Source organism: Mustela putorius, unplaced genomic scaffold (assembly GCF_011764305.1).
Source record: "Mustela putorius furo isolate JIRA1106 unplaced genomic scaffold, ASM1176430v1.1 tig00000876_pilon_pilon_pilon, whole genome shotgun sequence".
Taxonomy (NCBI): domain Eukaryota; kingdom Metazoa; phylum Chordata; class Mammalia; order Carnivora; family Mustelidae; genus Mustela; species Mustela putorius.
In genome coordinates, this window is record NW_025421506.1 from 1,008,268 (window position 1) to 1,021,827 (window position 13,560).

At 39.2% G+C, this 13,560-nt stretch overlaps 1 protein-coding gene across 8 annotated transcripts; it reads right to left on the reverse strand.

Annotated features, from left to right (window-relative positions):
- Positions 1-1,907: 1,907 nt before the first annotated feature.
- On the reverse strand, positions 1,908-13,465 carry HNRNPK (heterogeneous nuclear ribonucleoprotein K). 8 transcript variants are annotated; one of them, XM_004774090.3, is made up of 17 exons: positions 13,327-13,464; positions 11,285-11,359; positions 11,065-11,149; positions 10,564-10,661; positions 9,852-9,908; positions 8,365-8,408; positions 7,417-7,489; positions 6,751-6,822; positions 6,138-6,251; positions 5,676-5,804; positions 4,756-5,063; positions 4,570-4,624; positions 4,172-4,255; positions 3,891-3,906; positions 3,731-3,813; positions 3,166-3,335; positions 1,908-2,385 (listed from the first exon to the last, which is right to left on the reverse strand). In XM_004774090.3, the coding sequence occupies exons 3-17, from the start codon at positions 11,120-11,122 to the stop codon at positions 2,355-2,357; spliced, it is 1,392 nt and encodes a 463-aa protein (XP_004774147.1). In that variant the 5' UTR covers positions 11,123-11,149; positions 11,285-11,359; positions 13,327-13,464; the 3' UTR covers positions 1,908-2,354. The 8 variants fall into 8 exon arrangements, with proteins under 8 accessions (XP_004774147.1, XP_004774145.1, XP_004774144.1 ...); XM_004774088.2 differs by having other exon boundaries at positions 1,908-2,445; positions 13,327-13,463; XM_004774087.3 differs by lacking the exon at positions 13,327-13,464 and adding an exon at positions 12,969-13,077 and having other exon boundaries at positions 1,908-2,445.
- Positions 13,466-13,560: the final 95 nt, after the last annotated feature.

Sequence of the window (13,560 nt, forward strand, 5' to 3'; positions counted from 1 at the left end):
CCACCCAGGCGCCCCCCCTGTAGTCTCATTTTAAAGCCAAATTAAAAAATTTTGAATAGCTCAGGTTTTAAAATTTTCATTCCTAAAAAAAAACCTGGTGCAACCTGGTTTTTAGCACATCTGTTGGCATTTCAAAGTGAAGCTTAAAACCTTTTAGAACTGCACATTTGTTTAAATTTGAGGCTTCCATAGATGAGGACATGTATCAGTTGCTTCTTATAAAATTGGTTCAATGTTCCATATAGTGAATTTTGAGTACGTTTTACTGAAAATTTCCAGCTCATAGTCTAACACCATTCACCAATAGTGGCAACACAAAAGGCCTCTCCCTTCACAAGTGGTACACCCAATTTTTCAGTGCCAGATATTCTCGAGTCTAATTTCTAGTAGGTTACATTCAAGGCAAAAATAAAAACCCTTCCAGCTAATAAATCTATGCAACACAGCCTAATTCCTCCTTCTGGGAAACTATACCACACCACTATTTCCCCCTCTGGGAAACTATACCACAGGTATCATTCAAAGTTTTAAATCCTATTGTGGCAATTTTTCATTTTGAAGAACTTTCTCCCCAAACTAAAAGGGGAGTTTCACCAAAATCCTGCCTTTAAATCAGGTTTCCCTGCATGTGTTACTTACGTATACTCCCAAAAAACCACCTACTTCATCTTCTACTACATCCAAGTCTTTTTTCTAAACTTAAAAAAGGAGAATTGCATTAAGTGTTTTCCATACAACTGAGCTGTTCTCATGCTTACTAGACAGCTGGAGATTAATAGGTAGAAATTTTAGGAACTTATGAGCCAGGAACCTACTCTGCAGTTGTTTTATTTATCAGTCATTACTTTTTCAAACATCAAACTAGGACTATCCTAAAGATAAAAACCTAAGAAACCCACAATTTCTCTTAGGTAATTATGTTATTAAAGATTTGGATAATGACTCCAGCTCTCATCATTCTAGACTCCCCCTTTAACAAATAAAGAGCTTAGTGATTGGGATTTTATATTTACCACCCTTACCAGACTTATAAATTCTAGAAACACAGTTCACACAGGGGGGGAGGGGAGAGGAGTAATTTAAGATTACTCTATTTCCTTCTAAGAGGAACGTTTAAACGAATTTTACAGGTAGTTAACTCTTGTTCACATTGGGCACACATCAAATCTAGCATTATGGGAGTTTTATTTATTTGGAAGTGAACTTTTAACTATCAATACAAATGCCAAAATACTACACAAAACATCCACAGGAACTTTTTTTCATCGTTTTTTGAATTGTTCACAAACATTTCCTACATAATCCAACATACAACAGAGAAATGGTACATCTTTTTCCTTCAATTTGCATACAATGGAAAAAAACAAGAATATATATATATATTACAAAGTTTAACTAATAGACACTAGCAGGCTGACAGTTTGTCTATAGGTGAGAAATCATCTAATAAAAAATAATAAGAATTTATTTAGCATCAGTCACTTCCATAACCAAGTATTATTCTGATTAATAAAACTTGCTGCCATTAGGCTTCTGGCATATACTTATACCATTACTCAATTTATAGTATTGCTCCCCACCTTGGTTCTCCTTTATAATTACTAACATAGAAAACTGCTGCAGAGTAGGGGCAAGCATTTGCAAACAAACAAACAAAAAATCCCCAGCTTATTATAAGCATAAATGTGTATGACGGAATTTCTTCCCAAGCAATGGACTTTCAAATCAAGAAATCACCAGAATGGAATTAGCCAAGATATTATGCCTATTTCCAAGAGATACATTTATTTATATCCAACAGAGGAGCTGAAAATCAAACTTAGTGTTTAGTTTGGGGTGGGTTGAGGATCCAGCCATTTGAAAAATGACCGTCTTAAAAAAAAAAAAAAAAAAAAGACCACCAAAAATAGGTTCACTAAATTTATTTTAAAAATCATAAAACGTTTCTTACAAAAGAGCATTACATTCTGCACACTGCTCTGAATAGATGCCAGGGACAAATGGACTATTGTTACTTTTCCTCCCTGTCCCACCCCCCAAAATGTTACAGTGACCACAAAGCAAAGTGTTCACAATAATTACATGGGGGGAATTTTTTCTTTTAAACCACCAACAATGAACAAAAATTAAAATTCACTCACTCTGCTGCTGTTTCAAAATTTCAATGTTAGTTTTTGCACGCCCTTCCCCCCCCCACCCTGTTTTTAAGGAACTAAAACATTACATCTGGTGAACAGCAAAGATTTCACTACACCTCAAATGCAGAACACCTATGAAGCAGAGGAATGTTGGCTTTTTAAACAGAAGCAGATAAAAAAAAAAAGATGCAGGACTCCTTCAGTTCTTCACTAGTCTTAGAAAAACTTTCCAGAATACTGCTTCACACTATAAAAAAGAAAAAATATCTTGCATTAGAATCCTTCAACATCTGCATACTGCTTCACACTATAAAAGAAAAGAAAAAAAAGTACGAATTAGAATTTTTGTTCGTAACATTTTAATCAACATTAAGACAATTTCAATGCTAAATTCAAATGATAAACATGTCCATTACAATTAGAAATAAGAATTAAAACATTAGCAATTAAAAAATTAGAGCAATGTAAAATTCCAGAAAAATGATTAATAGTAAATCAGACATTAGTAGAGCAGAATTAGGAAAATGAAATTAAAAGTTGTTAATACTTGGTAGAAAAGACAAAGAAATGCCAGTAAGGTGTGAAATGCTGCATTTTACAGCACCAATCATTTGTCCTGTAGAGGCATGGCCTGTGCCATATGGCAGACTGTGATTTGTTGTCGATTTAGTTATCTAAAAACAACAAAATCACTAGTCTTCCACACAGAACTAGACCAACATCCACTGAATCTTCTATATTTTCTACAGGCTCTGTATAATTTATAACAAGTGGTTTTGGCAGCAGTTTTCACCAGAGAAATGAGAAGTTTGCTTGGTTAAGGCTTCTTCCAGCAAGATTAGTATTGAATGTCTTCATTTTTAGTAAGAAAGCAGAAGAAAATTAAAGCAAAGCTATTAGGATGTTTAGAAGTTAGGTCCCCAAAAGGTTGAGACACCATGGCTTCTAAAAGAAAAATCAATTGAGAAGAAAAGCTTTTTAAAGTTTTAGTATGGGTATGCTAACATAAAGCTAAACTCAAACTGACCTGTTCTGCAGCAAATACTGTGCATTCTGTATCTGGTCCTGTGTTCCTGTAATGGTAATGATCCGATCTTCAGACCCTTCTAGAGGTTCATCAATTTTGATCGAAGCTCCTGACTCATGACGGATTTGTTTAATCCGCTGACCACCTTTGCCAATAATAGATCCAGCCAACTGAAAGATTTTTAAAAACAAGTGTTTATGATATACTTTAAAAATAACCGTATTACTGGTATTTTCAGTGAATATCAAGTATTAACAATACACAGTCCATTCTAGGATTAAAGACCTCCAACCCATCAAGGATTGAATTAAAATAATTCAATAATTTATGCTGCACATCCACGTTTCCTTTCATAAGCAAATCAGGGGCTCAGAACCCTCTGCTTCAAAAATAGTACAAGAGTCAAACCAGAGAAAGACACCTCACTGAAGTCTGTAAAACACAATTTTAATCCTAACATAAAATTTTAAGACCTTTTAGTTAAGTGTCAGGGAATTTAAAGAAAATGATTCATTAAACATTCCTTGTAACATTGCAAGAATGTAAAAATTTAAAGAATACTTACATCTTTGGGAATAGTTACTTGTGTAGTAATAATAGGTCCACCAAGATCACCATATGAGCCACGACCCCCTGCATAGGAATAATCTGATTTAAATAATGAGCATTAAGTTCATTTAGAAAGCATGAAATAATGTTTTCATTTTACAAAGGAAAAAACTTACCATATCCAGAGCCACCCTAAAAACAAAGAAAAAATAAAAAATTACTTTGCCTTCAAAACTATTCTCTAGGTCTTTTAATATTCCTAAAGTCTTAGTTTAAGAAACTAAAGTCCTCCCACATTCTCCCTAGTACGTTCTGGAAGACAATCCTTAGGGGAAGAAAACCCTTCAGGTACATAGCACAGAAGCAAGAACATTACATGAAGGGAAGTCAACACTTACTGGCAAGTAGGGAAGCATTTGTTACTGATATGAATACAAAAACACCTGTGATACTCAACCTGTGGTTCATAAGCCATCTGCCATTCTGATGGGCTCCATGTATCTATTGCAGAGTCCCAAGTTTCATCCGCACTGAAACCAACCTGTGTCAAAGATAGAACTATCAACATAACCCGCACTGTTTTGGCCACTGAGCTACCAATTTTTCTGTCTGATTTCTACTTTCCATCATTAAAATATTGGCAGAAATCAAATACTCTCCAAAAACAAACAAAAAAAGGGCTAAATGAAGTCTTAATATTCCAGCTAACAACTGAAATGACTTAAGTAGCTGTCTATGAAATTCATTTGTAAAGCAAACATTCCAATTAATAATCATCTTCAACAAAATGTCAGCTATGTGACATTAGACTCCTAGAAGCTTTCATGTATACACTGATAAATGAAATGTTCTTACCATGCCGTCGTAGCGGTCTCCGGGTCTTCCTCTTCTGTCATAGGCCATTAGATCTCTGCAAGCATAGTACTTGTTGTAATCTCAGTTTGCTTACACGTCACACACACCTAATAAAAACCTACTCTAACTACCCATAAAGTGAAGCCTCTTACAGATCAGCAATGTGTGTCAATGGAACAAACTTACCCTCCTCTAGGTGGTGGTGGTGGAGGAAGAGGAAGATTCCGAGCTCTGCTACCACCCCGGCCACCTCGTCCAGGAGGAGGTGGTGGAGGTCCCCGACGAGGGCTCATATCGTCATAATCTCTTCTAGATGGAGGCATAGGACGCCCACCCCGGCCAGGAGGCATTCTGTCAAAACCACCTCTTCCCCGCATGGGAAATCCCACAGGGCGCCCACGGCGGTCATCAAACATCATTGTAAAACCACCATAATCGTAGGTTTCATCGTAAAAATTGGGATCATAAGGCTGCGCACGTCCTTTGATGGGAGACTAAAAAAAAAATATAACAATGTTACAGACTGAAGGAAAAGAGCCTTGTTTCATATCAAATGATAACAAGCCAAACATTTCAAGTCCTGTATTTCTCCTGGGAGGTACTTATGTCAGGAAAAGGAATGCAGGCAAAGGTTAATAGTAGGAAGAAAAGAAATTTTAAAAAATTCATTATTTTTGCTGAGTCCCAAACAAAGTTTTAGCAGCCTGCTTTTACTGATCCATCTCAAGAGACTAGAAACGCCGTTCACACATTTCACAATGGGGTCTATAAAGAACTTTTCCCCATCTCAAGGACTGGAGCTATCACTAACTTATTTAAGCATATAACTCATACTGAAGCATATCGGTTGGGAAGCTGTGCAATGTGGTACTTCTAGAAAAACTACAAAACTACACAAAACTTCATTTGAAGGATCAAAGGCTATTAAAAATCCTCACCAATGATCAAATGACCACTCTCCCAAAGAATTTTTAAATTACAGTGATAACTAAACAACTAGCTAAGGACAAATAAAAACCACGTCTCAACATCGTGAAACTAAGTTAAAATAAAATATTTGTCTGTTTCATGGAATTAAAATAATAAGTATAATATTCCAAAGGTACCTCTGATATAAGATCAAGGATGATCTTGATGCACTCTACAACCCTATCAGGTTTTCCTCCAATAAGCACGACTCTGTCAGTGGAATGAGGACAGCATTCCTGGAAAAGCTTGATTGTTGTCTGTGTGTTCTGTGGTAAGTTATGAAAAAGAGAAGCATTAATCAGAGGGGAAAAAACAAAGTTTCCTGGTTCACATTCAGAAACCTGCCCCCACTCCCAACATAAAAACCCTATTAGGAACTCCAGGACTTTACCATGGTAGGTTAGGACAAGATCGAACTTGTCCTAACATGCCCAGGCCTTTCTGTTATATTTTAAAAGTGAACTAGATAAATATAAGTGATTAAGATTTTAGGGAAAGAACTCAAAAAGGGGGAATGAGAACACCACTGACCCAGCTCTATAGGAAACACTACTGTCTAGTAATATGGCAAACAAAACAAAACAAAAAACTGCCTTTACCTCTCGAAGTTCTTTGATTTTAGCACCTTTGACCCCAATAATTCCTCCTGCCAGACTCTGATGAATCAGCAGTCTCAACTCGCAGTCAAAGTCACTTCCTTTATAGTGTTGGTACTGCAGAGGGAGAATTATAAAATTTTAGTTCCGTATCAAGGAATCCCCAATAATACACTTATCTGCTATAAGCATGACAAATACTGTTGCAGTGAGCAACCTGAATTTATATTTCAATAACTTTACCAGTTATGTGCTTATTATCCTCAATAGCCAGGCCCAAAAAGGACATTCTGCACCACCTTAAAAAACTATTTTATTTTCAGGTCCTGCAACACCATACCCACACTGCAGCCATTTAGCATGTCGCTGTTACCACAAAATTATTAATAACATTCAAATAACACCATAATAAAAATGACTGCAAAGCACTTTGCAAATGTAGTTAATTCCCACTGCAGCATGGAGCAGGGTCAACAGTGAGTTGTAAGACCATTCACTTATCATGTTTTTAAGCCTTTTTCTATAGAGACGGGAAAAGTACACTATGTTAAAAATAAAATTGATCCTATGGGCCAGGCTCCATACTTCAGTGGGGTTCAATGGCACTATGACATACATTTAAGCATTCCACAGCATCAGATTCGAGCGGGAGCTGGCTGGTTGCAGTGGGTGATGGCAACTGCAGGCCCTGAAAGTAGAAAAATAAGAGTAATAGGTTAAGTGTCTAGTGTGATCAGGCTATTGTCGCATATATTGGTAAAGCTACTACAACATATTTATCTATATCTATACCATAAAATGGAAAACTACTTATCTACTCTTAAGAATCAACACGTAACCTTTTCCTATATACCCAGTAAATACAGGATTACACAGAATTAAAACAATCCTTGAACTAGATCATAGTCCTCTCCAACACAGCCCCACAACCAATATTCTAATAATAAAAAAAACCCCACACCCCCCCAAAACAGAAAAACAAAAAAAACCCCAAACCCTCCCCTGTAACCACAGCCCATAAAATACCTGCTAAACCCATGTGCATGACCACAGAGATAGTTCAGATTTACTCTGGAGTGGCCAGGCTACATTAAAAAACTTTTTAAAAAAAATATGTTTTAAAACAAATGATGGAATTGTAACCATGCACATTATGTAGTGCAAGATGTTGCTGCTACAAACTGTTACAGTCACTGTCTCTCCACCCATATTAAGCCCAATAAAACACTTCCAACCATCCCCCTCAATTGCCAAATACATTAAGAACAAAAAGAGAGCCTACCTCTTCCAAGGTAGGGATGATTTTCTTCAGAATTTCTCCAATTGTTTCAATATCAGCACTGATACTCAATATGCTGTCAAACATCACAAATACCAGATAGTACAAAAAAGGTGGAAAAGAAAAATGAGTTTTGTGTTCATCATTAGTCATACAAACTTTTACAGAGAAGTAACATACAATTATTTAATCTCCCCATTTAAAGTAGCCTATTTATAGATTTTTCACATGCATTTTGTTTTATGCCCAATACAGACATGGTAACAGTATTAGGAGACTTGCAGAGAGACAGAGAGAATGGGCTCTTGGAAGGGCTCAGATTAAGTGGGCAATAAATTGACCAGAACTGAAGCAGAGTTGAATATTTATGTTCCCCGCCACCACTAAGTTAATTAAGGATACCCTCGCTGTTACATTGGTAAAACTGGCACACCTTCTCTTAGGCAAAAGTGGGGGAATATGCAAGTGGTGAACATTATATCTGGAGTAAGGTTATGGATACCAGTTAGAAATTAGATCACTAATGGGCTCTGCAAGAAAACAAATACAAATGCGAGACAAAACAAAGACAACACAAATGAGAAGTGAAAGAAAGTGAACCAGAGTTAGCATTTCATCAGAAAAAATTATGAACAGGCAATGTTGGGAAGCAAGGTGGGCCACAAAGACAGAGCGAGAGACTATTTTGGTAACAATCTGATTTACAATGCAGCAAATATGCAACACTTGAAGCTGTGCTCCTTCCATCGAAATAAAATTAGTGGATCGTTTGGGTGGGCAACTCACGGTAAAAGTTCAGTGACAAAAAGACTTAATGGGGAAAATAAGACAGAAACTTGAAAAACAATACACCGTCTAAAGGGGATACTATTTAATTATATAAAAGGCAGGTAATAAAATACATTTCTCTCTTTCTAATCAGGCAGTGAGGCATAAACTGTTGGGACATACCGCTCGGGGCCACTGCTGTCTGGGACTGAAACACTGGCATTGTACTGCATTGGTCATTGGCGTTCGTGGATGTTGGCATTGGGCATGGGCATTCAATCAGAAGTTGTCAAGTATGGTACCCGTTTGGCAACGAGCACATTTTTGGGCATAGCCAACCAGGGTTTTCACATGGGCGTTCAGGGGCGGATGGGCCAACGTCATGGTGGGCAACGCAGGGGTAAGTCGATCCAGTACATGGGCAACGGAGATATATGGCCAAAAAAACAAGGAGAGGGAAAAGGGGGAAAAGCAATAAATTTTAATTTAATACAAACTATACTCATACTCTCAATTAATGAAACAAGCTTAAGTTGTTCTGAAGACTAACACAATAATGGACTTCTCTATATCTGACTGTGGCTTAACATTTAAGGACCTTAAAATGATGGTACTAGCTATTTTTTTTTTTTAAACAAACGATGTTTCAGTAGCAGGCTGGCTCATGAGGGTAGACACAAAACCTGTCATGACTCAGTTTACTGAAATTCTTGAGGAAATGGGGAAATTAATAACCCAGATAATTATATAAAACATCTGGATTAAGAGGAGAGAGGTTTATAAAAGACAAAACAAAAATTCCCACACCACCAAAAACCCTAACTCTTAAAAAAGACCAGTTTGGTTTCCTGGAGGTTTAAAACGCATTCCTAGATCCTAGCAAGGCAAGTAAAATTTTAAACAAAATTTCAAGTTCAGTTTACAAGAGGAACATACAAAGATCTGCGACCAAGAGAGAAATGAAATACTATCAAATAAGTATTCAACACAAAGTTATTATTTGCCTCAACTTCAGCAAGGAAACATTAAAAGAGTGTACACTATGAGAAAAAAAAATTTAGGAATTTGGGTGTAGCCAAGTCCTAGAAATATGCTCACTTCTGGTGATACCAACATTTAGTGTGTCTAATCACAAGAGTCAACCCACTATAAAATATGAAGACTCAAACAAATCATTGGCATTGACAAATGGTTTCCCATGTCTACTCTATTCTTTACCCATATTTAAATCATGCAACCTCAACATTAATCTGTGTTCCATGTGCAAGCTGTTAAACAGATGGACGGATTAAAAAAAGAAAATAAAAATTTGAGTTTAATCAGCCACCTGCAATGTTTTTGATATACTGTAATTGACTCACACACAGTAAATGGTGCTATTAAGGGTTTTTACACTGTTATTTTCTAATTAAAATGTTATCTTGAAGTGAACAATTTGGTGGAAAGTTATCAGAAAGTGAAGAGGTTTAATATAGACCCTTCCCTCCCCAAACTCAATCTGGGCTTTGTTAAATCAGAATGGCAAACCTTGAAATCATCTATGTAATCGAATATTACAAATGGCTCGTATCTAGGCTATTAAATGATTTCTATGACACAAAATCTTTAAATTTCTACACACACATAAACTGAAGCTGCTCCAGTAGTAGTTTAAACTCGTTAATACTTACGTCTGTACGGAGAGCCTTAATATTCTTGCCTCCTTTTCCAATCACTGCCCCAGCATTCTGGAGGACAGAAAAAGACAATAAGCTTACCTTCCCCTTTCCCTACGTTAAATGTCTTCCTACGCAAAACAAAAACAAAAACCCCTAACCTCTCTTTTTTGGGTCATAAAGCTAAAGATCAGAAATGATAAACTCAAAAAACCATCAGGTCAAAAAAAAAAAAAAACCGAAAAACCAGGGAATTTGTGCTTTGGGGATTAAACATTTAAGATAACTCTGGGATATTCAGCATGGGAAGAAGTGCATGGAGCATGAAAGTTAAGCACTGATTAAATTTATAGTTTCCTTCTGAGAAACAACTTAAAACCTATCAGTTATCTTTACAAGGTGACATGTGATGGGATCCATCAAGTAAGCAGCCAACTAGATGTTTTCCCCACAATGCAATCAAGGTATAAACTTTTATCCATCAATGCTTTAAACATTACCTACACCCTCTCTGCTACTTTGACCTGCAATGACTCACTGTATTAAGTACTTTCATTTGATCAAAACAACCTGGCCTACAAATCTGTTTTGAAAGAGCCACACAAACCTTTTTAAACTCTTCAATCTGTAAGACTTAGAATGCTTCCCAGAGGGCCAAATCAGAACTCACTTTAATTTCTACCTTAGTTAAGAACCCCTTTAAAATTTTCAAGAATAAAATTTATACCTTGCTCTGAAGCAAAATGCGCAATTCAACCATCTCATCAGTGTTTCTAGATCTTTTAAAAGCTTGTTCCTCTTCCATATCTTCTGCAGGGCGTTTACCTAGAAATTAACAGTTCAGATTTCTGAGCAAGCACCCATTAACAAGAAAAAACACCTTTAATTAAATTACATTTTAGTTTCAACCCTTAGGTCAGAGGAAGTTAACTGTTGTTTGGAGATTTGTTGCTAAGTCAATTAGAGCATGTTCCCTTCTAATAATACTTTCTAAACACAAAACAATGTGACAAGATGCTTGCAAGGATTGAACTTATTAAAATGCAAAGAAACAATATATTTACTGTCAAGATATCTTAAGTTTAGAGTCACCAATGCAAATTAGTTATCTCTAGTTCATAAATGAAAGTAGAGAAAGCTGACAAGGATGTCAGACTAAACAGTTCCAAACAACGAAAGTAACAAAACAGAAAATCCAGAAATTGTTAAAATTAAAATGTCTTCTCACCAAATTCACCATTGGTTTCGGTGTTGGGGAAGGTTTCCTCTGGCTGTTCAGTTTCCATTTTCTTGTATTAAATAGACACACCAATCTGTTGAAAGATAAAGAGACTAGTACATTTGGTTTACTGGAAAGTAAGCTTTGTGTCTTGCTAATAAAAAAAAAAAAAAGAAAAAGAAAAAAGAAAAGAAAAGTCAAGGAAAATGACTCTGCTTCTAGAACGTACCAGGTATTATATATCCTTGCAGAGCAGAACTGAAGTTCTGGGCGGGACCAACTGACACCCTAGTGTTGCAGTAGCCTATAAAAACCAACATAAATTGAGTTTTTGTTTTTTGGTTGCTTATTACTGAATAGTAATTTAACAGTGATGTAAATACAAACTAAACATCTCTAAAACTGGGTCTTACACTCTCAAACGACTGCTTTAGGAAAAACAAAAAACGAAAGGACCTATCTGATTTTTTGCAAAAAGAAAACCATGCAGTTTTTAGCCACTGGACGGAGTGCCCACCATGATAATTAATTGTTTTCTACAATACAATACAGACCAAAGGTCTGTAAAACATACATATGCCCCAAAGCCTTCAATTTTGTCCTTAAAGGTACACATTTATAGATGTATAAAATTATACTGATTTCTAAATTGCGTGTGGGCTTCCTGCCGTTGGACTTGAAATGCCATTCTCTGAAATCTCTAGAAAGTTCACAAACATGAAGGCAAATTCAAGCTATATCCAACAATAAGGTCAATGTACTTAAGATTAAATCGTAAAACCTCATACAGGAGCAGACCCCAACTGCCAAACATACCCGATTATTCCAACAGAGCTAATGAAGCCCTAGAATGCTAATACTGCCACCAAAAGAATATTTTAAGCTAGAAGTCTATAACCTAACAATTATACCTTTAACGCCGGAGTAATGGGACTGCAAACAGCCTTTCACCAGCCCTTACAGGTCTAGCAGAAAGAGCAGACAAGTGGCCTTTGGTAGGCAGATGACGGGAGAGCTACACAGCCCAGAGCTACCTTTATGGCCCCCGTTCTTCCGTAACGTCTGTCGATAAACCTTTTAACGACTAACTGAAACGCTACCTCACCGCCCATCACTCAGCTAAACGATTCAGGTAAATAACTTGAAGACAGCGGGCTCGGCTTTTAAGGAAAACGTTGCCGCGGTTCCCCGTTCAGGTCCTTTGGTCACCATTCCTCAAATCGCTAAATATGGGAGAGCAGCGGAACGCACACATGCCTCCCCCCCCCCCCGCCACGGTACCAGGGATCAGCAACAGCCGAATAACAAGAGCGGAAAAGCCGAAGGAGAGAGCAGAAGCGCCGCGCCGCTCCTCACCCGGACCCGACAGGAAATGGCGGCCCGCGTAATGGCGACTACGTGCTACTAGGCGGAGCCGAGCGCGGACCCCCCCTCCCCCACCCACCACGCGGTCCCGAGATCTCATCCCCCGCACCCTCCCCCCACCGCGGGAGAGACAAAGCAACGGAGGCAGCCTCGACCATTCCATCTGCTCCGCTCTACCTCCGCTCCCGGGCCGGGAGGCCCCAAGTGCAGCGGGACCCAAACAAAGAGAGCGGCGGCGTTCTCCGCTGCCCTCGGGTCCCGCCCGCCGGCCGCTTCTCCTTCGTACACCAGACGTCTAGTTCTGAAGACTACAGAACTACTGATCATCCTACAGTCCCACACCTCGCAATTACCCGAAGCCTCTAGCACCACAACGCGGACTGCGGATATACGCTCAGGGAAATGGCGGAGGTGGGGGGAGGGGAAACCGGGCAACGTTCCCTGAGAATCCGCCAACCACCAAGCAGCCCCCAAACGCCTCCCTCAAGCGGCAAACTTCGTCTCTGACCCTCGCCCCCACGCGCCGTTCATCCAGCCCCACTCCTCACCCCGCGAATCCGCCGTCTCCGTGCCGCCGCGCCGCCTCAGCCGGTCACAGCTAGACAGAGAACGAGCGCAGGCCCCCGCCGCCTTCCCCCGCCTCCCCGCACTCTCCTACCCCGCCGCCGAGCCCAATTGGTTGCCCGGGGTTTAGCGGTGGCGCGAGGGCAAAGCGATTGGCCCAAGGCCGCGTCAATCAAAGCGCCGAAGGAGGCGACGCCACGCCTCGCGCCGGCGCCTCCCTTCAGATTGTGAGGCCGCTAAGGGCCTGAGAAAAGCCGGGCTTGATAGAAGTCAAGGCAGCCTTTAGGGAGGCCAAACCCATGCCTGAATCTATAGTATCCTAGCGCCGAAAACCCCAATTACCTATAGGCCGCAAGAAAGCGGGACGTAGGTAAGACGTCGAGGTTGCAGCAGCAGAGAAACAGAGGATAATGGCGTCTGCAGCTCTTTCGCCTGAAGCGCCTTCCTCCTTTCTCGTTCGCGCACTCACTAGCGGCAGAGGGGAGGGAGGGGAAAAACCTCTCGCGAGAACTGAAGGCTACCCCGTTCACGCGCACGGGGAGGGGGCGGGGAAGGGGCGTTTTCAGGGCCGAGAGA

Bases quoted from the DNA above. Each gene is read 5' to 3' on its own strand.
- HNRNPK (XM_004774089.2), bottom strand. From the start codon at position 11,122: ATGGAAACTGAACAGCCAGAGGAAACCTTCCCCAACACCGAAACCAAT. The intron at 4,625-4,755 runs GTAAGTTTGTTC...CTATGCTTGCAG, and splicing joins CCACCACCACCTAGAGGAGG to AGATCTAATGGCCTATGACA. The intron at 3,336-3,730 runs GTAAGTATTCTT...AAAATCTTTCAG, and splicing joins AAGTAACTATTCCCAAAGAT to TTGGCTGGATCTATTATTGG.